At 50.9% G+C, this 21,674-nt stretch overlaps 1 protein-coding gene across 2 annotated transcripts; it reads right to left on the bottom strand.

Moving 5' to 3' along the window:
- Positions 1-1,219: 1,219 nt before the first annotated feature.
- Positions 1,220-21,674, bottom strand: INPP5B (inositol polyphosphate-5-phosphatase B). 2 transcript variants are annotated; one of them, XM_082233237.1, is made up of 22 exons: positions 21,512-21,672; positions 21,328-21,398; positions 20,860-20,957; positions 20,334-20,363; positions 19,435-19,551; positions 14,825-14,927; positions 13,465-13,635; positions 12,874-12,975; positions 12,041-12,155; positions 11,158-11,274; positions 10,153-10,340; positions 9,041-9,152; positions 8,413-8,522; positions 6,666-6,801; positions 5,957-6,067; positions 5,149-5,311; positions 3,929-4,164; positions 3,431-3,547; positions 3,003-3,087; positions 2,312-2,439; positions 2,089-2,200; positions 1,220-1,727 (listed from the first exon to the last, which is right to left on the bottom strand). In XM_082233237.1, the coding sequence occupies exons 1-22, from the start codon at positions 21,566-21,568 to the stop codon at positions 1,603-1,605; spliced, it is 2,604 nt and encodes an 867-aa protein (XP_082089363.1). In that variant the 5' UTR covers positions 21,569-21,672; the 3' UTR covers positions 1,220-1,602. The 2 variants fall into 2 exon arrangements, with proteins under 2 accessions (XP_082089363.1, XP_082089362.1); XM_082233236.1 differs by having other exon boundaries at positions 21,297-21,674.

Here is a 21,674-nt window from a genome sequence, read left to right on the forward strand (position 1 = left end):
GCTGGAGTTGAAACGGTTTTTTTGCCCACCCGAAAAAGGCTCGAGCAGCTTGGAAAGCGGGCGAGGGAATGCACTGGAAAAGAGTGGCGTGGATGAATGATTGAGAGGTGCTTTAAAAGCCTGAAGAACGCAGGACGATTCGCTCCTTGGCATATCTATTTTATAGACCTCTATTTCATTTGAAAACAATAATAATGCCAAAGCAGTTTATAAAAGCACCCCAGGATGAGCAGGTACTATTGAAGTCAGGGAGAAGGCTCTATAATTTAGAGGCTTGCTAATTAAAAGGCTCGTTAATGAGCAGGTTGCCTGGAGGGGCCCCAAGTGAGCACAGGGGGGGGGTCTCCTGCCTGCCTTCTCGACTCCCTATCACTCCAGTCTCAGTGTAGGTGGTAACCCAGTCAATCAAGGCTGCTCTTTGCTTGAAAGAACCTGGCAGGTGCCCCATCACCACACCAGGGGAGCAGGGCAGAAACAGGCAGCCAAAATAATCAAGCAGTAGGCTTGCAACAATTGAAGACTTAAGAAAGAGGTAATGAAAGGGACACAATAGCTTAGTGTGTAGGAAATGGAGAGAAATGTTTCTCTCACTTCTTACGGGGCTTGCGCACACATCCTCAGAGCCCCACCACACACTTCCTTTCAATTTATGAAGGGTTGTGTGTTCCATTAACCCTCCACTGTGGTTGTTAGAGGGGCACAGGAAACTTTCTAGGCTAGGAGGGCCAGAGGGTAAGCCCACTAAGAGGAGGAAGGCAGGACTGAAAAGGAGGAAGTGAGAACTTCCCTTGCAGTTACAGCATCAAACATTGTTGCTAGTCAGGGCAGCAAATCCTGGCTGTGATGCCTTCATACCTTGTAAGAACACAAAATGTGATCACAGTCCTGGGCCTCCAACCCCATTCAGAGAATCAACAGACTCCCTCCAGTCAAAAAGAGTGAACCAGGCTCCCAGCAAGTGCCATGAACTAGACATGAAGCCAGTGTGGCATTTGAATGGCCAGAGATTTAGCTTTAAGCCAGCTTTGTGCACACTCCTGATCTCTATCCAACAGAGGGCTATCGAAGCCTACTAGCCATGATGGCTATGCTCATGATGAGTCATTGCCTGATGCAGCAGATTCTATGCTCTTATGTTAAGATCCCAAAGGCGCCCTTCAGGTGTTCCTGCTGCCAAGCCAGACACCTCCTTGGATTAAAAATGAGAGCAAGCAGCATGGACGTTAATAAGTTAAAATGTTTAATTATATTTATGTTACATTCTTTGCTTATAAAAGTAGCTGATTTAGGTTATCAAAGATTAAGCATTAAGGCAATGGCAGATAAAGGAGGACATTGTTTTGTCACAAAACATGACATACCACAGTCAAGATCCAGTGGGCAGACTGGATTTTTAATATAAAAACTCACTGTGCTTTATAGTGCTGCTAACACAGTAGCAGCTGCGTCTTCCCACCTGACCTGTGCTCCAGAATTAAAAAGTATGTACATGTCTTTACATTTTTTTTAAAAAAAAAACACAATTACTGCAAAATCTAATTTTCTGAATATACAAAACTATTTTTTACACAAGCCCTGCCTATAGTTACTAGTCCTCGGCCTTCACAGTGTGATCTCTTCCCGCAAGAGGAACTGCTGGATGAATTGCTGAGCTTTCCGCTTCTCGGCAATGCCTGGCTTGGTGTGACCAGGAGGGGGACGGAGCAGTAGCCCCCCGAATATGCTACCTGCACAGGAAACATGATAAAAAAAATCCATTAGTGTTTGCATACAAAAGTGGCATCTGAGTTCCATGTAAGGAGCTATCAAGGGGGATGCCTGCCCTTCTCAAGGCCCACTTCATCAGCTGATGGTTTTTTGGCACAGTGTCCCGAATAATTAAATGCACAGGAGTTGAGATGCCAGCTCACCACCTCCACTTGGCTCAACCTATGTTTTGAAACAAGCTGCTCCAGGGCATAGTTAAATGAGCTGCATTCCTGTCAGGTGTGTGACATGCCAAAACATTTAAATCAAATAGGTCACGACCCCGTTTATCCCAGTTCACTCATCCTAGGATCATCCACCAAAGCCAGGATCAGTTCTCACCAAGAATATTCACATCCAAGTGGTTTTTCACAGAGTGCTGCAGTAGTTCCCGCAGAAATGCTATCAGATAACTGAAGACGTTTTTATGACACTTGGGCAGTGTGGAAACCACCTGGGAACAACAGAGAAGGAAGCTGTTGCACGCATGCAAACACACGTCCCCCACTAAGGGACCAGGGCATTACATGTCTCCCATTTTGGCAGCCGGCCTCTACTGGCTCACCTGATTGCTCAGCACATGGCTATCAGCAGCCTCCAAGCACTTGTCGTACAGCGTGTAGCAGATGACCGGCTCAGGAAGACTCTCCAAGAAGAGCAGCAAAGCTTCCGCCACCGAGTGGTTGCTGCCATCTGGCCAGTGATGTTTAAGGAACAGGCAGTCGCCAAGATGAGGCCAGTGCCAGCTGCAATGCTGAGACACTGGGAAAGCCCACTCACCCACAAGGAGGCACCAGCGTAGGGGGCTGCACAACCACAGAGGCAGTAAAAAAATGCAAGATGACAACTAGCTGCAATAAGGTATTCACAGGGAGAGAAATGTTTGCCTCATCTGGCGCAGAAACCCAGCTCATAGGTAGCTGGGATGGGGATCGGGTTGACTGAACTGCTAAGGGAGGGAGGGGGTAAACATGTACTTTGCAGAGAGGATCAGCAGACTCCACGGTAATGAAGTAGAATTGCATCTTATGCAGGGGTACGTTCCAGAAACACCAGAAGGCTTTCCCAATGTGGCAAGAGCATTTAAGCCCTCTGCCTTGCTTGCATTTAACTTGTAGAATTTCAACCAGCCTGCCTTCAACCACATATGGTTGAAATCGTGCATAATATGCAATTGTACTGTACTGAATTACAAGGGGTGGGAGAGAGAAAGATAATGCCAGTCCCTCTTTCAAACACACTTCCTCCAAGGATACTGAGCGTATCCATCATCCCTGTGTCCAGGCAATCACGGATCTGTTCAAACTCGACCCTCAGGCCCGGCTGCTGGAAGAGGTCCTCCTGCAAACATGAGCAGCCACAGTGAAAGGCAAGGAAGGCAAAAAAAGATCAGTTTCCCTTTGCTAGATCTGCTGGAAGTGCCTTCCTGTGAAGCTGCACCCATGAATACAATCACACATCCCAAGGGCACAATGAACCCAAAGCAGCCAAACTCCAGGGCACAAACAGTGTAGAAGCCCCCTTGTTAGTTAGCAAGCACCATAGATACTGTTCATTCCCCAGCATTTAATGAGCGCTGCTGCCCCTGCTGGGCTTTGCCAAAGCTAAGCTCCTATCCTTCCCTCTTCCCATAACAAGGCCAAGCACACAAAAGGATGTTCAGGTCCAGGGGCATCCTTCAAACCTGCTGGCAAGCATTGCGGTACAGGTGGTCAACCATCATCCACAACTCCTTAGGAATGTCCAAGGGCTTCTCGGGCCAGGAGGCATCATTGTCACTTGACCACAATGGCAGCAGAACCTGGAAGGGAGCAACAGGGTTGGCGAAAGGCCATAATCTCAGTGGTAGAGGACCTGCTCTACACGCAGAAGACTCCAAAGCTCAATTCCCTATGGCATCTCCAGGTAGGACAGGGAATGCACACACACACACACACACACACACACACACACACACACACACACCGCCGCCTGAAGAGCCATAGCCAGTTAGTGTGAACAGTCCTGGACTGGAAGGACTGTGTAGTCTGAGGCAGCATCCTCTGCAAAGCAGCATTGCACATGAAGCAGAGTTGGAAGGTCCCCAAAGAGACACCTAGTCTGCAATCCTCCTCCCAAGCCAACTCCCCCCAAATGTCTTTGGGATGAAGGGCAGCAGACTTGGTTGGCCATAAGAACTCACTAGCTTCCTGATGGCCTCTGGCGACATCTCTTGGATGGGCTCCCTCATGTGGCACAGGGTCTGCAGGGGGCACCCGAAGCAGCTGGGCAGGTAGTTCCCTGACACGGGCAAGAAGTAATCTTTGCCCCGGTCAAGGTGCAGCACCAGGATGTCCTCCAGCTGGTCCTCTCCAGAGTTCAAGTGCGTTGCTGTTGACTTGTTCACAAACAGTTCCAACTCGACCGTCACCTCGGCATCTTCAGGGAGAAGGAAGATGGACAGTGTGACAACACCAAGCCTCAAAGCATCTCACAACCACATGTAGTTTGTGGGGTGGGGAGAAAGAGGAGGAAAGATGGATCCCTACAAGGAAGGTCCCTGATGGAAGATGAGCAAGCTCCTGCTGAAAGAAACATTCCAGAGCAAACCCACAAAATGCTCACCCAGCCCCACTGTCAACACACACCAGGATCCACAGCGTCAAAGGCCTCAAAGGATAAACTGAGAGCTAGTGTGGTGTAATGGTTAGAACGCTGGACTAGGACTTGGGAGAGACCAAGGTTTGAATCTCCACTTGGCCACCAAGTTCACCCGGCGACCTTGGGCCAATCAGCCCAACCCACCTCACAGGGTTGTTGCTGTGGGGATTAAATGAGGAAGGGGGAAAAACCATGTACACCACTCTAGAGCTCCTTGGAGAAAAAGGCGGGGTATAAATACAAATAAATAAATACAAACTGAGGGGCCTGGAGCTGCTCACCTGACAACATCTCCAAGAAAAGGGGAGGGGTGGCTGCTTTGTGAGTCCAAAGAGCTGCAGGCAGAAGACTGTCTGGGTCCCTGGATGAGGCATTGACAGAGTCTGCTCATGGATACGCAGAGCCCTCCCTGCCCTGACAGCTGGTGAAATGCAAAAGGTACTTCGTGTCGCAATAAATCTGTCTTTAATTTTTTGCTGGACTTTTGCTGTTCTTGCTACAAACACAGCTATTCTCCAGATCAATGAAGTGATATTTTAATTTGTGAGCAACTGTGGCTATTGGGGCTCTGAACCAGATTTGTCCGAAGCTTGAATCAAACTGAGCATATTTGGAGGGCCTTGGATGGATCAGGTGCACACAGCCACAGGATGCTGAATCAGGTTGGGCTGGCCAAGAGCAATCTGTGGCTGTCACCCGGGGGGAGGATCAGGTAGGAAGGGTGGTAAAACACCATGAAAAGACAGAGACCTCCCAGCTCACCAGGTAACAGGAAGCCCTTGTTGGGGTTTGCCATCAGCCATGGCTTGCAGTAGGCCTCTTCGTCCAGCTTGTTGATGAACTCAAACTGGCAAGGAACGGGCCCATTGTGGATGGTGAAGGACGCCATCTGGAGCTGCATGTACTTCACATCCTTGAAGAGGAACTGTGGGTGGGGAAAGAACCACAAACACGGAGGAGAAGGGTGGGAAAGAAAAGGGGACTTGTGCTTATGTAGCCTGGAGAAGAGACTAAGAGGAGATAGGAAAGCCCTCTTCAAATAACTGAAGAGCTGTCTCCATAGAAGATGGAGCAAGCTTGTTTTCTCCTGCTCCAGAGGGGAGGACTTGAACCAATGGAAGTGACAAGGGACAAGCAAGGGGATTCCAATTAAAGGTTAGGAAGAACTTTCTGATGGTAAGAGCCATTCGGCAGTGCAACAGAGTCCCTCGGAAGGTGGTGCACTCTCCTTCATTGGGGGGTTTCCAACAGAGGTCAGACAGACAGCTGTCAGGGATTCTGTAGCTGTGATTCCTGCATGCCAGAGGTTGGACCCTAAATTACCCTTGAGGTCCCTTCAAACTCTACAATTCCATGAACTAAGGGCTTGACCCCAAGCTCCACTGAGCATCCAGGTCCCCGCGGCAAGCTTGGGAAAGAGGTCCGCTGGGAGGCTCGTTCTGTGGAATGCCATGAACTTGCCGTGCCCCAAACGTGGCCTTGAGCCAGCAGGCCCAGTGGGGCTGTATCTCCAGAAGCAAGCCTCTTGATGCTGCCCACTGGCCAGGGCAGCAGCAGCAGCATATCCTACCTCCCTCTTGGAGAGGGTGACCGACGGGATGCTGGCGTTCTCCATCTTGTCCAAAGAGCGCACTATGTCTTCGAAGGATCTGCGGTAGAGCTCCTTGTCCACCACCTTCACCTGAATGGAACATGCAGCAGCAGAAGGGTCACTGGGGGGAGAAGGGGGGAGGGACAGAGGGGAGGAGGTTCCCCCTCCCGGGAGTCCTCAGCACCACCTGCCATATTAACTAAGCACCCAACACCCAAGCTCCAGAGGAAGCTGGCTGTCAAACGCATCCCATGGGGCACCCCCCCCAAAGTGCTAAAGGGTCCTGCAATCCCACTCCTCTGGCTTACACCAGCCATAATCCTTGTCCCAGCCCTTTCACCCCTGGACTGTATAAGCTCAGCTGATAAGGAAAGATGTCACCATGGGGTTAGGTGCCCAGGAAAGACCTACAGAAAGGAGGCCCAAGATTTGATTTGATTTTTTGCAAGGCTGGGGATGTGAATGTGGAAGATGCAGCATTTGCTTGTGCAGCACAGTGTCTGGCCAGCTTCAGAGCTAGCCAAGGTTGCTGGGATTCTGGGTTGGACTAGATGACCCTTGGGGTGCCCTTCCAACTCTATGATTCTGTGGAAGAGAAGGAGAGGGTGGCAAAACGGAGGGAGCCAGAGTGACGGGAGCCCTCCCCAGGCTCTCACACCAGCTGGGCTTGCGGGAGGCGGATGCCTACCCCAATGTCAAAGATGGCACTGACTGGCTTGTGGTCGCTGCCCCTCAAGGCCATGTGGCTCCGGTAGCTCAGCTGAGAGATATTCTTCCCTCTCCACAGGATCCGGTCACACCAGGCTGGCGTGCGGCATTTCTCACTGCATGGGAGGCAAAGCAAGGAGAAGAACGGTCATTTCGGTCACCAGACTTGGCTCCGTCCATTCTGCTGTTGCTCTGTCAGGAGGAGAGCACATGAAGACTGTGGAAACAGCAGACAGCGTCTGCAATACCCTGAGAGATGGGAGACCTCAGTCACTCCATACCCAAAATGAAAGGAGTCCCTGCCAGAAGAAAACTAGCATATCAGACATGCTGGTTCCAGCTTAGTCCTCTCCTCAATACGCTATTTTTCTATGGAGTGGTGATCTATTGTGTGGAGGAACGTTTTGCTCTGGGTGTACCAGCTGTTTTCAACCCAAGAACAAAGCCTTGCCATCTTCTGAGATGTAGGAGTCACTGACAGCCCACAATTGAAGTCTGCAGGGACGGTTTCTAGAGATGTCCTAGGAATGGGGGTCCGCATTGCCCCATTAGCTTCCCCATACCCCACATGGATGTTGCTGTTCTATTAATTCTGCTGCTCTGGAAAGTGTGAGTGGACTGGCCCCAGGCTTAAGAGCCACATGGGATGAGCTTGGAAAGAGAACAGTGCACCCCACTGGAAACCTCCCAAAAGGGAATTATGTAACTGCCAAATAAAATTACAAGGCTGCTGTAAACTACATCAGGAGAGGTTAGCTTCCTAAGTCCAGGGACATTGTTGTTGTTGTTTAATTTATTACCCACCCTTCACTCCAAGATCTCAGTGCGGACTGCAACAATTTAAAATACAACATTAAAAACTTTTTTAAAAAAAACCAACTTAGTTTAAAAATGCAACCACAAAAAATAACATCTCATAAAAATAACAGTAACATGTAATAAAAAGTAACCAAAAGTTCATAGTTGCTTATTTTTAGATCTGCAGTCTTTCTGCACTAGAAATCTCCAAGGCCTCTTTCTAAACAGAGATGACTTTTCCCATGTCGTGGGATACATCCAGTAAAATACACCCTTTCATGCCATTTTAAAGTCCAACTACAGTGGTACCTTGCGTTAAGAACTTAATTCGTTCTGGAGGTCTGTTCTTAACCTGAAACTGTTCTTAACCTGAAGTACAACTTTAGCTAATGGGGCCTCCAGCTGCCGTCACACCGCCGGAGCGCGATTTCTGTTCTCATCCTGAAGCAAAGTTCTTAACCTGAGGTACTATTTCTGGGTTAGCGGAGTCTGTAACCTGAAGCGTCTGTAACCCGAGGTACCACTGTACTGACCAAAAATGGCAGCTTTCAAAATGCTGGGAAGGGCTGCCACATCCCCTTGCCGGCCTTAAGCCAAGGGGAACATTTTGCTTTTGCTTCCCCCAGTTTGTAAGCCCTCTGAGGTGGGGCCATCACTAGCTTGTGTATTTCAGGGGGGTTTTCTCCAAAGCAGCATTCTAAGAGCTATTAACTGGGTTAAAAAACAAAAAACAAAACAGAAGCTCACAGGTTAAAATGGCTTTGCATGCGTGTGGTTTTTTTGGTCTAGTCTTGTGCAGATGCTACAGAGAAGCATCTGCACAAGAGAAGCCTCTGGCTGTTCTGGACCATCACCACTTCCCTGTTAGAGTTGGCGACATGCAAAGAACAGAGCGCCCAAAATGGCTGTGGTGCTCCTGACAAGCCTACCTGGTGTCCCAGTCATCAGACCCAGTGTTGTATTTGTACGTTGGCTGGAAGGAAATCTCTCCCTCCAGGAAGCCTTCAAAGACCGCCTTGGCCTCCATCTGCTTTTTCAGCTGAGAAGGAAAGAGAGCGGAGAGGTGAAACTGAGCAGCAAAGCATCTTTTGAACCCAAGCCTCCCTCGGGATTGTCCACGCCTCCCTTCCTGCTTTCTTGCAGCAAATCCTGCCTCCTGATACAGGCCAACCACGTCCATTAGAACTCCTGACTTAGTAGAGCAAAATAGTTGATTGGTTATGCTACATTGTCTTAAGGCTCCTTTGGAACTCACCAGGACTGTTTTCAGTCTTGATGGAATAACAGTCCAGTTGTGTTTTGTTAAATTTGCTTACAAATTTCTCAAAAATTGAATGAAAACATTTATTCAAAGGAGAAGTAAAGGGACTCTTGTAGCTGAAAGATTCCCCAGCCATTCCTAGCCACTTTCTGGAACCAGCTGCAGCAACAGAGCAGCATTCCCCAACACCTGCCCTGGCCCCATGAATGCCGCAAGAGCTCTGCACTCTCTCTTTGGAAGGTTGACCCTTGTTGGAAGGCAGATCTCGCCTGCCTACCGAAAGCTCCCTCACATACTTGGTCATGCTGATAAAGGGTGGCGAAATCGTGGGCCTCCACCAGCTTCTTCACCCGCTCCACGTCCTGCTCCTCCAGCCTGTAGTTCAAGTCTCCCAGCCACAAGACCACACTGCAAGGGAGGCGCTGGTGTAAGGAAATGGCTCCAGCACCCTTGAGGCTCTTCATAGCTCCCATTCCCAGCCACGTAGCCCCAAGATGCACAGTGTCAACCCAGCAAATGAAGAGATGTTCCCAGCTCCTTGCCCACCCACAACCTTCCTAGTTCCTCCTACTAACTTGGAAGCAAATCAGTGACCACCAGAAGGTCTGGGAAATAGATGATCCTTCACACAAGTCCTAGACTTGAAGCCACCTCACATAGCTAGGAGGCGGAAGACAGGCAGCAGACTACAGTGCTGGCAAAGAGAGCTGCTTTGAGACTGGTGGTGATTTCCCCAAATAAATATGCAGTCCTCCAGTTGGATTCCAAATCCCAATAGTACAGCCAAGGCCAGGGATGATGAGAACTGTAGTCCAGAGGACTCCCATCACTGTCTTGGCTGATGAAATAAGCAGCACAACCAAACTATAGATTACACAGCAGATACATGCAATTGTCTCCTGGGAGAGGCTTTTTCCAAAAGCAAATGAAAAGCAACTATAGAAGTCTATGAGCACAAGGAGGGAGAGCTGCTGTTGCTGAATTCCTTTCCTTCCAGCTGTTTCTCCATCCAAAATGCCCTCCTTCATGGGAGAAAGACACCATGGAAGATGGGGTGGGGTTGTACTTTGAAAGGGAAAACGCCAGGAAGGAATGGGGTTAAGCAGCCACTCCCCAAACTGCTTTTCATTTTTTAAAAAGAAAGAAATGGTAGGTAATAGAATCAAATTTACGTGAAGCCAAACAAATATTAAAAAATTAGGGAAATGGGGCGAGGTGGGGGGTGAAGAGAAACAAGGCCCTGAGGAGACATACCATAAGAAGACAACAAAAAACACAGTTCAGATGGGTGGGGTACAAATAATAAAATTATTATTATTATTCCCCAACCCATAAAGCCAAGTTTCCATATTTGCTCCACAAGGCTGGATCCTTTCCCACTTGCTTCCCTCCCCCTGCCCCCACTTACTCGTGCTTGCCAATGGTGAGGGGTGGGAGGCCGGGCTCTGGCGGGCAGAACTGCATGCGTCCACAGATATCACGGAAGTCCTGGTTCCGCCGCTCGTACTCCTCGGTGTGGGCTGCCAGGTGGGCGTTCACGAAGCAGACGGTGGTGTTGTGGAACCGGAAGCGGATGGCCACTCCCCCCTTGTTGCCCTTCATTCGCAGCAGAAGAGAAGCCGGGAGAGAGAGAGAGAAGGTGGCGACTCTATTCCCTGCCTGCTATGGAAGGAGCAGGCAGAAGAGACTCCAAAGCAACCAGCCAAGACCTCTCTGAAGCAAGCAGGAAGGTGCAAAGAGAGAGCCTACAAAGCAGGGGGTGGCTAACCTTTTGGGGGCCAAGGGGCTAAAAAAAAAAAAAACTATGTAGAAGTGGGCATGGCCAAGTATTAATTAAAGGAGAAATTTTGGTGACTGACAAAAACTTTTGGGGATCACAGAATCATTGCGGAGGACCCACAGGAGCAGATAGTGCAAAGTCAGAGTGGTTATAGTGTCAGACTAGGATCCGGGAGAAACCAGGGTTTGAATCCCCGCTCAGCCACGAATTCTACTGGACGACTTTGGGCCAGTCACTGCCTGGCAGCCTCACCTACCTCACAGGGCTGTTGTGAAGATAAAATGCAAAGGAAAAGTGTGCGCACCACACTGAACTCTTTGCAAAAGAATGGTATATAAATGCAATAATAGTAACAGCCTTTAAAAAAAAGTTTTTTAAAAAAAAGTTTGGCAAATTGTGGGGGTGGGGTTGAGTTGGGACCCCTCAAAACCTTTTGAGGGTCCAGATGCAGCCCACGTTCTGCAGGGGAGCCTGGTACCCAGGCCAAACAAAGCCCAGAGGCCCCCTCATGTCCCTCTCCTGCAAGAGTAGATGAGATAGATGAGGGGGCACCACCCTACAAGGCTCTCACAGAGAGAGGTCTGGGTGGCCCCAGAATGGCAACAGCAGACCCTTCCCCTGATGAATACTCACCATCCTCCCCATGATGCCCGTGCCAACCGTCTCGGCCTCCACCTCAGAAACATGCACAGCGAGCTCAGTCCTGACGTAGAATAGCATCAGGATCCCAACAAGCCGGATAAGCTTTACCTGCATGTTAACCAGGGAAGCAAAGACACAAAGGCTATAGAATAACAGGTCTGTAGAGAAATGACCTCTTGGGGCCATTTAGTTCACACCCCTGCAATGCAGGAATCACAGCTCAGCAATCCCCAAACAGATGGCCATCCAACTTCTGCTTAAAAACCTCCAGTGAAGGAGACTCCACCACCTTACTATCAAAGTCCTTCCTAATGTTTAGTCGAAACCTCCTTTGTTGTCATTTGAGTCCACTGGTTCGTGTCCTACCCCCTGGAGCAGCAGAAAACAAAGTTTTCTCCGTGTGACAGCCCTCCAGATATTTGAAGATGGCTCTTATATCACCTCCCAGTCTCCTCTTCTCCAGGTTAAACATCCTCAACTCCCTCAACTGTTCCTCATCAGGCTTGTTTCCCATGCCCTTTATTGGTTGCCCTCTGCTAACGTTCCAGCTTGCCAATATGCCAGGTGTGACCTCACTGGCTGCTGCTCACATTGCCCTGGAAGGAAAATGGAAGTGCCCGCTCCCCCCCCCCCCGTCCTTGCAGAAGGCCCCTTTTTGCCTTCCCCATCACCTGTGGACTTGGAAAAGGCATGAGCCTCTTTTACAGTCCTTCACAGGGAAGCACGTCCCCTTGTCCCCAACCCCTGCCATTAACCTCTTCTGCAGAACATCCCGCCCCCAAACACACACACAGAGGGCTGCATGAAGGGGCAGAAGAGCCTCAGGGAGAAAGAAGGGGTCACTGGGCCCTCTCAGCAGCTGAAGCCAGCTCACCTTGGCATACTTGGCCTCCGGGTGAAGGCTCTCGGTCACAGCTTTGAACCATTCCTCTTCTTTTGGCGTGTCATTGAAGAAAAAGGCCTCTTTGCTCAGGTCAAGCTCCTGGAAGCTGCATTCAAGAGAGCAAACCATGAGCTAGGGGCATACCCTCCCTCCATGGAGAAGAACCCAAGAAGAACCTGCTGGATCAGCTCAATGGCCCATAGAGTCCAGCATCCTCTTTTCACAGTGGCCAACCAGATGCCCTCATGGAAAGTCCTCAAGCAAGAATAGAGGACAAGAACAACCCTCTCTCCTCCTGCGGTTTCCAGCAAATGGTATTCAGAAGTACTGCTGCGTCCGATTGTGGAGGCAGAGCCTAGCCATTCTAAGCTAATAGCCATCCATGAATTTGTCCAATCCTCTTTTAAAGCAGTCTAGGTTGGTGGCCAACACTGCCTCCTGTGGCCACGAGGCACTGCAGGAGCAAGAGACCTCCTCTACCTAGTGAAGCAGAAAGATGAAGGGTCAATTAAACCAGATGGCATCCAAGTGTTAAGTGCTCACACACGTGTATCCAAGTGGGCAATGCTCATCAAGTGGAGGAGGAGGAGGAGGAGGAGGAGGAGGAAGACGACTAGGGCAGGAGGGCATGGCAGGTGCAAATCCCTCCCACCTAGCTCACCAGGTGACCTGAGAGTGAGTCACTGCCTTTCAGGCTCGCCTACCTCACATTGCTGATGTATAGACAGAATGAGGAGGGGATGACCCATGCATGTTACTTTCGCTCCTGGAGGAGATAAAAGGTGGACGAGAAACATAACAATAAATGGATAAGAAAAACGTACCCCACACAGTAAATGTCTGGGGGCTCAGCATCGTGGCTCAGCCAGGGCTGGAGAGTCTCCTTGGGCGACTGGCCGTTCACATTGTATGTGCCCACGAAAAACCTGTCAAGAAACACACAAAATCTTGCTCCAGATCTTGCCAACAACCTCTGCCCCACCATCACAGGAGGAGGAGGAACCCCACTGCCATTTCTACACCCAGGCCCAGCCGCCCTGGCACCCGAATGAGAGCCAGCGTAGTGCAATGATTAATGTGTTGGTCTAGGACCTGGGAAACCGGGGTTTGAATCCCCTCTCAGCTATGAAGCTGAGCCCTTGGGGGCCAGTCACTGCTTCTCAGCAAACCCTACCTCACAAGGTCGTTGTGGGGGTTAAATGAGGAAGGGGAGAAACACGCACCTATGCCACCTTGAGCTCACTGGAGAAAAAGGTGGAATATGAATGCAATAAATAAATAAAATTAGTAGGCAAATAGCCAAGGGGCTTGTGCATTTGTGGTGGAAAAGGCTCAGGGTCATTCCCCCTGGGGGAAGCGTGAAGCTGCCTTTGCCACACACACACCCGGCATTGCTCTCTCAGAATCACCCTTACTTGAAGCCCTGGAGGTATGTGTACTCGTCCTCCTTCTGCAGGAGCTGAGACTTGATGATGGTGTCTCTCAGCCCAAAAGTCTGCATGGACAAGCCCCGCATCTCCTCTGACACCAGCACACTGGAGGACCGGACCATCTCGCTGGTGATGTCATTCTTGGGCTTGTTGGGCCTGGAAATGAGAGGAAAGGGCAGAGGGAGGGAGGAAGATTGGGAAGGGGGGCAGGGGTTGGTTTATTTCAGGTGTTGTTGCTATCGGCAGAAAGCAAAGCGGAGCCAGGAGCCCCACGCTGGCACAAGGAGGGCCAAGGTGGGGCTGCAACACCACCCCACATGCCTCCCCCTCACTGCCTTGAGTTAGTGCCAGGAGGAAAAACCCACTTTGTTCTACACTTACAAGTGTTGCATCCTCAGGACCACTGCCTCCCTTACAGGTCTGCAAGAGGAAAGGTGAGGACTGCCCCCCCCCCTAGATACAGGGTCTTATCTGGCACTTTGGAGTGGCCCAGCTGTGGGCCCAATCCAATTTGGGAGCCTTGCACAAGCACACGGTAGGGGTTGTCCTTTGCTTCCAAATTGCTATAGTAGACGTCAGGCAGGTTACTCTTTAAAACAGTGGTTCCCAAAGTGGTGCCCTCTGAGGGGCTGTGGGATTCCCTGCGTAGGGGGTGCTAAGAGGCGGGGGGGTGAGTGCTGCAGGTGCAAATGACTATCAGACTTAGAAAAGTTGGTAACGCTAGATAAAGTTCATTCATTTTGTTGAATTAAACCAATTAGTTCTACAGTGGTACCTCGGGTTAAGTACTTAATTCGTTCCGGAGGTCCGTTCTTAAACTGAAACTGTTCTTAACCTGAAGCACCACTTTAGCTAATGGGGCCTCCTGCTGCTGCTGCGCCGCCAGAGCACGATTTCTGTTCTCATCCTGAAGCAAAGTTCTTAACCCAAGGTAATATTTCTGGGTCAGCAGAGTCTGTAACTTGAAGCATATGTAACCCGAGGTACCACTGTAATTGGATTATGAATAAATATGCAATTGTTACTGTGTGCTATTATTATGTTATTATCTTCCTTAGTGGGTCATGCAAACCACTATTCTGAATAATGCCTTTTATAGAACCAAGGGCCCAGTGGCCAGACAAGGTTTGGGAACCACTGCTATAAAGGGAGAGGGAAGGGATAGTAAAAGAAATTTCAGGGAGGTTCTGCTCCTGTTAACTTTTGGAAGTCTGCCTGAGAAAAAGACACCCTCTGAACCGCAATCCAAGCCTGTCAACCCCAGAAGCAAAAGGCACAGAGGCACTCTTGACCCCATTATGTTACATGTTTCCAAGGCTGGCTGTGGCTGTCATGTTCAACTTACTTGGGAACGGCAGCAGCAGGACTGGCACCACTTGTGCTGCCCATCTGGTTCATAGCTGGTGGCTGTTTCCCTTTCTGCTTTGGGTCCTCATTCCCAGCAACTCCTAGAAGCAAAAGGAAGCCCATGAAAGCTGTCTGTCTCTGACCAGTGCCTGGGAAATCTCAGCCTGCCCAAGGCTGACTCTCAGAGAAGGAGGAGGCTCCTCCTTATCTCGGCTTCACCATTCCTTGGGGTGGGGGGAAGGGCAGGCTGCCAGAATGCTGCGCTCCTCACAGTTGGTCTCAGGGATGGCCAAGCGGAAAAAGATGAACATAGCAAGAGGGAGAACTTGGGAGGAAAGCGAGCAAGCTGCCTTTTAGCACAGATCAGAGCCACAGGCCACAATGAGAGCAGAAGAAGCGAGTCCTGTGGGCTAGGGAAGAGGATTCAGCATAGCCAATGGCAGCCTCCCAGATCCAAATTCCCGCTCCTGCCTTCTCCAAGGGATTAATGTTCTGGTCCTACACAAACGCCACCTTTTCTCTGCCACCCCTTACTAATCTGAAAAGCAGGCAGCAGGACAATCACGTGCCCCAAAGAAACAGCAATGTCATCTGTGCTTCACGTTACTGGTTTTTTTAGACTACTTAATTACAAGTGGTCTTTGACTTCACCTGCAAAAGCACACCCCTCCATCAGCTCCTGAGACAGACAGATGCCAACGGTGTTATTAGCAGATTATCCGAATGCCAACGGTGTTATGAGCAGTTTTTCACATTACTGTATGTTTCTTCCAGGCCAGAAGTAGAGTATTAAAATCACGGGGTGCAGGCAAAGCTGCCCATTTTGCAACCCTCTCTGCACCAGATAAGCCTGCCTGAGCAAAGCCAGAAACATCTAAAGTGATTCAGCAGCATGGAGCGGGGGAGGTTGAGTCCACAAATAGCACACGGACACACCAATCACTCACAATCTCTTACATTCCTAGATACTGAGCTTTTGATGGTGCTGTATTTTTGTTTTAAGTCACATTTCAAAGCTCAAGGAACCAATGGATCCACATACTGGGGAGGGGGGGGGTCTTCCAGGGTACTGAAAAAGAAGTGCAACCACAGTCACAATTTAGCAAACCTTCAAACTTCAGAAGTTTGAATATTTGAAACTGAGTTCTGATTAATGCTTTAGGAACCCTGGACATTTTTAAACAGCAGGTTAAGCTCCCTCCTAAAGCCCAACATCCCAGTGTTCAAAATGAGGAATACTGTCTGTAAAGAATTTTCTTTCGGTAGACTACGGGTCAAGTGTTTGTGAGTAAGCTCCACTTTCAACATCTCTATATTCTTTTGGCTGAAACGGCAACATCCGCTCCTCTTGGTAATCCACTTTCTGCAGGATGACGAAAGGAAGAGGCACTGGGGTGGAGGGAGAGAAACCAGCCGAACTTCTCTGAGGCCAGAAGCAGCCCAACCGCTGCTGCCCTCGCAGACAAGCCCAGGCCAGGGAAGAGCATCGGATGGGGTGGGGGATTGCACCACCCCCACCCACCAGGAAAGCCTGAAGCCAGCCGTGCCTGGGACTGGGGAAAAGAGCCTTGAAATTGCAACATTACAGAGCTTCCTGCCTCCACATGGAGCATCGCCAGGCAGCAGATGGGGGCTGCTTGGGCAGAGAAGGAAAGTGTTGGAGGGGGGATCCTTTAGCCCTGAAGCCCACCGCGCCCAGAGAGCATTTTCCCCGCAGGCAGAATGGGCTCCCAGCCAGGAACCAGCAGGTGCTGCTGCTGCTGCAGGAGCAACCAGGGACCCGAGACGAGCGGACGGCTGCCTGCCGCCAAAGGATTTCCTGCCGCCGGGCCAACGGATCTCTCCCGGCTCTCTCCATCCCTCCAGGCAGGGCAAAAGCCGCTTTGGGTGTGTGGAAAATGCAGCCAAAGTACAAGGGCGAAATCCTCCTCCTCCTCCTTCCTGCCTGCGCGGAAGAAGCGCCAGCCGAGGAAAAGGCGGGTAGCCCGGAGCAGCAGGAAGAGGGCGCGCCTCGGGGCTGCCCCCGCCCAGCCAGCACCTGCAAGGCTGGCCTAGGGCTGCAGCGCGCGTCGGGGAAGGGGCCCAGCATCTTCCTTCCCTTAACCGGGCTCTAGTATGGGCGGGACCTGCTGCCGCCTCTCCAGGCGATGCAAGTGGCGGCGGCCCTGCTTCCCTCACAACGGCCCTGCGAGGTAGGGCACATTCTGGAGAACCCCCCGCTCCACGGAGCTTCCCGCTAGTAGGCTAGCCAGCCGGCCGGCCGGGCACCACAGGCAACGGCGGGTCATCTTTTCCTCCCGAGTCGCGATCAAGCACCTAGTCCTCAGCGCGCGCCTCTTCCTACCTGCGCGCCGCCGCCAAGAAGCGCACATCGCCCGGTCTGAATCCCAGGAGCAGCTGCCCACCAGACCACACCCTTCGCTCGGCTCAACCAATCACAGTGGGGTTCGCCTCTAGAAACGCCCCCGCCCGAGGGTGGAGCGGATCCAGATCAGCCCAGCGGAGCTCAGCAGCGCCCCCACAGGAGGGATGGCAAGATGCGGACTCCCTCGCCGCGCGCCACCGCGGCTAAAAATACCTTGATTCATCGTTGATGGTCATGACCATCACAATGAGCATTTTCTCGCATTGCAGGCGGACCGGGCCCCTCATGCTCTGGGAAGCTCCGTGTGCGCTGACGACCCGCCATACATAATACTGGTCGTGCCAGCAGCTCTACTCCCGCGTCTATCCCGCTGGCGGAACATTAAGGGGCGAGGGGAGAAAGGCTAAAAGAGTCCGATCAAGTGCGCTTGAGCTTCACCGCAGTTGGGAGTGACAAGGCTAAGGTTTTTGGGAAAGTAGGGGTGGGGGAGAGAGATTGATGGATGTGGGAGAGGAAAGTGGCAGCCCCTTGGACTTCTGGGCAGGAAAGGGGGCAGTCACAAGTTCAAGGTTAAGTTCAATGGGTTATTATTAGGATATAAGGCCCTTAACATATTGGGACCAGTTTACCTATGAGATTGCCTTACCTCCTGTTCACCCACTCAACCGCTCCAATCTGCAGAACTGGCACTATTACAGATGCCTCATAATAATACCCATTCCACATTTGTAAGAATTCAACATTTTAGTGTGGCAGCACCTACACTCTGGAACTCGCTGCCTATTGATATCAGGCAGGCGCTTTCACCCTACTATTTTCAGCACCTGCTAAAAACATTTCTATTTAGACTAGCCTACCCAGATATTTATGAAGCTAATGTGAGTTTGAATCTGTTTTTGTTTATAGTTATTTTTACTTCTATTAAGTCTTAAATTATTGTTAATGCTTCCTATTTATAATATTATCCTGGTTGTTGTTGTTTTTTGTAAACCGCTTTAAGGTTGTTTGCAATCAAGCAGTGTGTAAATTTTATGGAATTAATAAATTAGGTAGAAGGAGGACCCCATTAATGGAAGGAGGGGGTAGAAGGACCCACTGTGCTGCACTAGGATATATTTCGGAGGCTCTCTTTCTGGTTTGTCTTTCCACTCATCTACAACAGCACATAGGAAGAGTTGCTGTCTTGTTGCCATTCTGCCCTAGAGTGACACAGGAGAGGGGGCTTTTGAGTCTGGTGGAGGCCCCATTGCACTAGCTAGCAAGCACCGGATCTGTCCCACCATGACAAATGTATCTTGCTCACTTGCTCTCTCCAGGTCATCCTCTCACAGGCAGAGGATTTAATTGTTTATTTTATATTCTGACATACTCCCAGTGCAGGACCCATGGCAGCTCACAGCATAAATTAAAACATATATGGTATAACTAAGCACAAACAATCAATACAGACATTAAAAACTAACCCTATTACAAACAGCACTGAAACCACTTAAAACCATTTAAATCCGCACACGCACATACACACACACACCACCGCTCAGAAACCCTACCACAACAGCCAGTTAGTGGCCAAAGGCCTGTCAAAACAAACAAGTTTTTGACTGCTGGCTAAAGGAAAGCTAGCCTTTTTGTGGAAGGGAGTTCCACCATCTGGGAGCAACCATGAAGAAGGCCCTCTCTCATGTCCTCATCAAGCATGCCTGTGAAAGTCGTGAGACTGAGAGAAATGCCTTCCTAGGAGATCTCAAAGCCCAGGCAGGCTAATTTGGGGAGATTCAGTCCTTCAGATAGCCTGGACCCAAGCCATATAGGGTTTTATGATCACAACCAGCATTTTGAACTGCAAACAACCAGGCAGCCTTGTAACAACAGTGGAGCTGTTGTAACAAGGAGGATCCAAGCTACGTCCTTGCCAGCATCAGGGACCAAGATACTTCTGTCTGTTCCTCAGTGGGTTGTTAGACTACTTGCACAACGTAGGCTCCTCTAACCTTGCCAAACTGTGACCAAGGGAAGCCCAGGGCTTGGAAGCCCAGACCACATTTCTTATCATGAAATGCTGCACTGAAACGCATCAGTGACAATCAAGTATATGGTGGTTTGAAGCCTTTTAAAGAATTGGTCACTGTGGCAAGCTCCCATACAAGCCTCAGGACTTCAACACTGACCCCCACTCCAGTCCTTTGCAAAATTAAATGTAGCCCAAACTTCGAGGCCTTCCCATGAGTAACAGAGTATCGTACCTGCTGGGCTGCAGCGCTTCCTGACCTCTGTCAAGAAAGTCTGTGTCTGGGAACCAAAAGGCAGCTGCACTAGCAAGTTGGCATCGCTTGAGATGATCTGGACAGTGACATCAGAGCCTATAGGAGAAGGAGAGAGGAGAGCAGCATGAACAACTTTGTGGGCTGACCTTGGGAGAAACATTTCTGGAGAATAAGCTTCAGGAGCACTCCTATTGCTGCCCTACCATGCAGCAGCATGGACAAACCTGGGCACAGCTAAAGCTACCCAGAAGCCAATGGCTGCATCATTCTCTTTCCCCATAAGCGACCATGGAAATATCTGTATTGAAGGGCACCATTCACACTTATAAAATGAACAATATACATATGGACGCAGCAGTGGGGATCAGTGGCAGCACCTTCAGGCAAAGCTCCACATGTGTGCCTAGTACACAAAAACAAGGCAAGTTTTAATCTTTCAAAAAGCAATATTTCAGCTTTGGCTTTGAAGTGTGTGGTTGGTGAAGTTTCAGAATTCAGAAAGAGTGGGGCTGGGCACCCAAGATTTGCTCTGTGGGCTGCAGGAGCTGCTCTGGGAGGGTGGCAGGAGGCGGGAAGGGAGAGAGAAATTAAATAAGAAACAAAGACTTAGTGGAAGCAGAACGAAACAAGCAGAGGAGCTCATCTCAGTGGGAACTGGCTGGCTTGGCCTGTGTTTTGCCCAGTCAGTGAATGCTGTAGCATTTCCCAGGTACAACAGTTTGGTTATTTGTGTAGTGTGGAGAACAATCCATGGCCCCGTTGGTGCTGCTCACAGCTCTGCTTGCCAGGGAGGGAGTGAAGCAATCCAAGAAGTGAAGGGCAAGCACCATCACACTTCTGGGGAATCATTGTTTACAAGAACCACAGCAGAAGCTTACCTACAATGTGCAGGTCATTCTCCCCGGCAACTGTCAAAGGAGAAATTATTTTTATTATTTTAGTTATTTATTTGTATCCTGCCTTCTTCCTAGCCCAGGACTCAAGGTGGCTTGCACAAATTAAAGCAACACAGATAAATACAGAAAGCTAAAAACATACAAACAATAGTTTAAAAGCTGCCTGGCTGGTGGCTGGTGCAAATGCCACCAAAGGGGTTACCCTAAGCTCTCCCTACCCACACCGACCATGCTACAAAGGCCTGGTCAATGATCATTATCTGGGGGTGGGGGTGGCCAAGGGACAGAAACACGGGTGACAACGTTCCCCAAAGAGTACACCCACCCCCACCCCCACCACCTGATTCTTTTGGGGGTCATTTGTCTTGGATTCCTCCTACTCAAGTGGCTCAACGGGAATCATTTCAAGTGTCCCGAGTCGCGGGAGAGGAGAGGAGGCAGCAGAGCCTTTCCTGCAGAGGAATGTGGCAACGAAGTCAATAAGCCAGAAAGGAGAGCTAGCCCTCACCTTCTTCCACGGCAAAGCCTTCCTGCAGGAGCAGGACCTTGTCCAGGCGCACGTCCTCGGCGGTGATGGCCATGCGCCGGTGGCTGTACAGGCAGATCCTGCGGAGACAGAGCCGGGAGACCCCGCGCCCTCCCCATCAGAGACCAGGATCGTGGCCCCAGCACCTCGCCCACCACGTCTCAGCACCCCGGAGATGCTGCTCTCCCAAGCCCGCTCCTCCCTCTGTGCTCTCCGCAGCCCACTTCCCCCGGCCCCCTTCTGGGATCCCCAGCGCCCCCTTCCGCTCGCTCCCGGGAACCTGCTCCTCTCCGGGGCCGCGCGAGACGGAGGAGCTGGGAAAGGAGGAGCAGCAGCCGCAGCCGCACGGAGGGGCGGGGAGGAAGGAGGAGACCCGCCTCCTCTATTCCACGGCCGGCTCCTGCCCTCACCTGTCTCACCTGTCCCACCTGCCGGGCGCGGCGGACTTACATGGCTTTGCCGTGGCTCTCCACCAGGCCCAGCAGCCGGCTCTCCCCACCAGCCAGGAGCCCCTGCACCGCCTGCAGCCGGAGGTCAAGGAAGGGGCCGGAAAGTGCCGGAGTGGCGAGCGACCCCCGCCCCACCCTGCCCGTTCTCCCGCTGGGTCCTTCCCGGGGCGGCCCCCAAAGGATACGACCAGGCAGGTCTCCCCCGCCGAGAGCGATTCCTGGATAGGAACCGACTGATCCATCCTGCGCGGACGGCGGAGCAGGCAGCACTCCCCGCTGCTGCTGCAGGAGAGAGAGGGTCACCCGGACCCGGCCGGCAGCCCGCGCCGCAACCGGGGAGCGTCAGGA

The sequence above is a fragment of the Podarcis vaucheri genome, assembly GCF_965113315.1.
Source record: "Podarcis vaucheri genome assembly, chromosome: 7".
Taxonomy (NCBI): Eukaryota; Metazoa; Chordata; class Lepidosauria; order Squamata; family Lacertidae; genus Podarcis; species Podarcis vaucheri.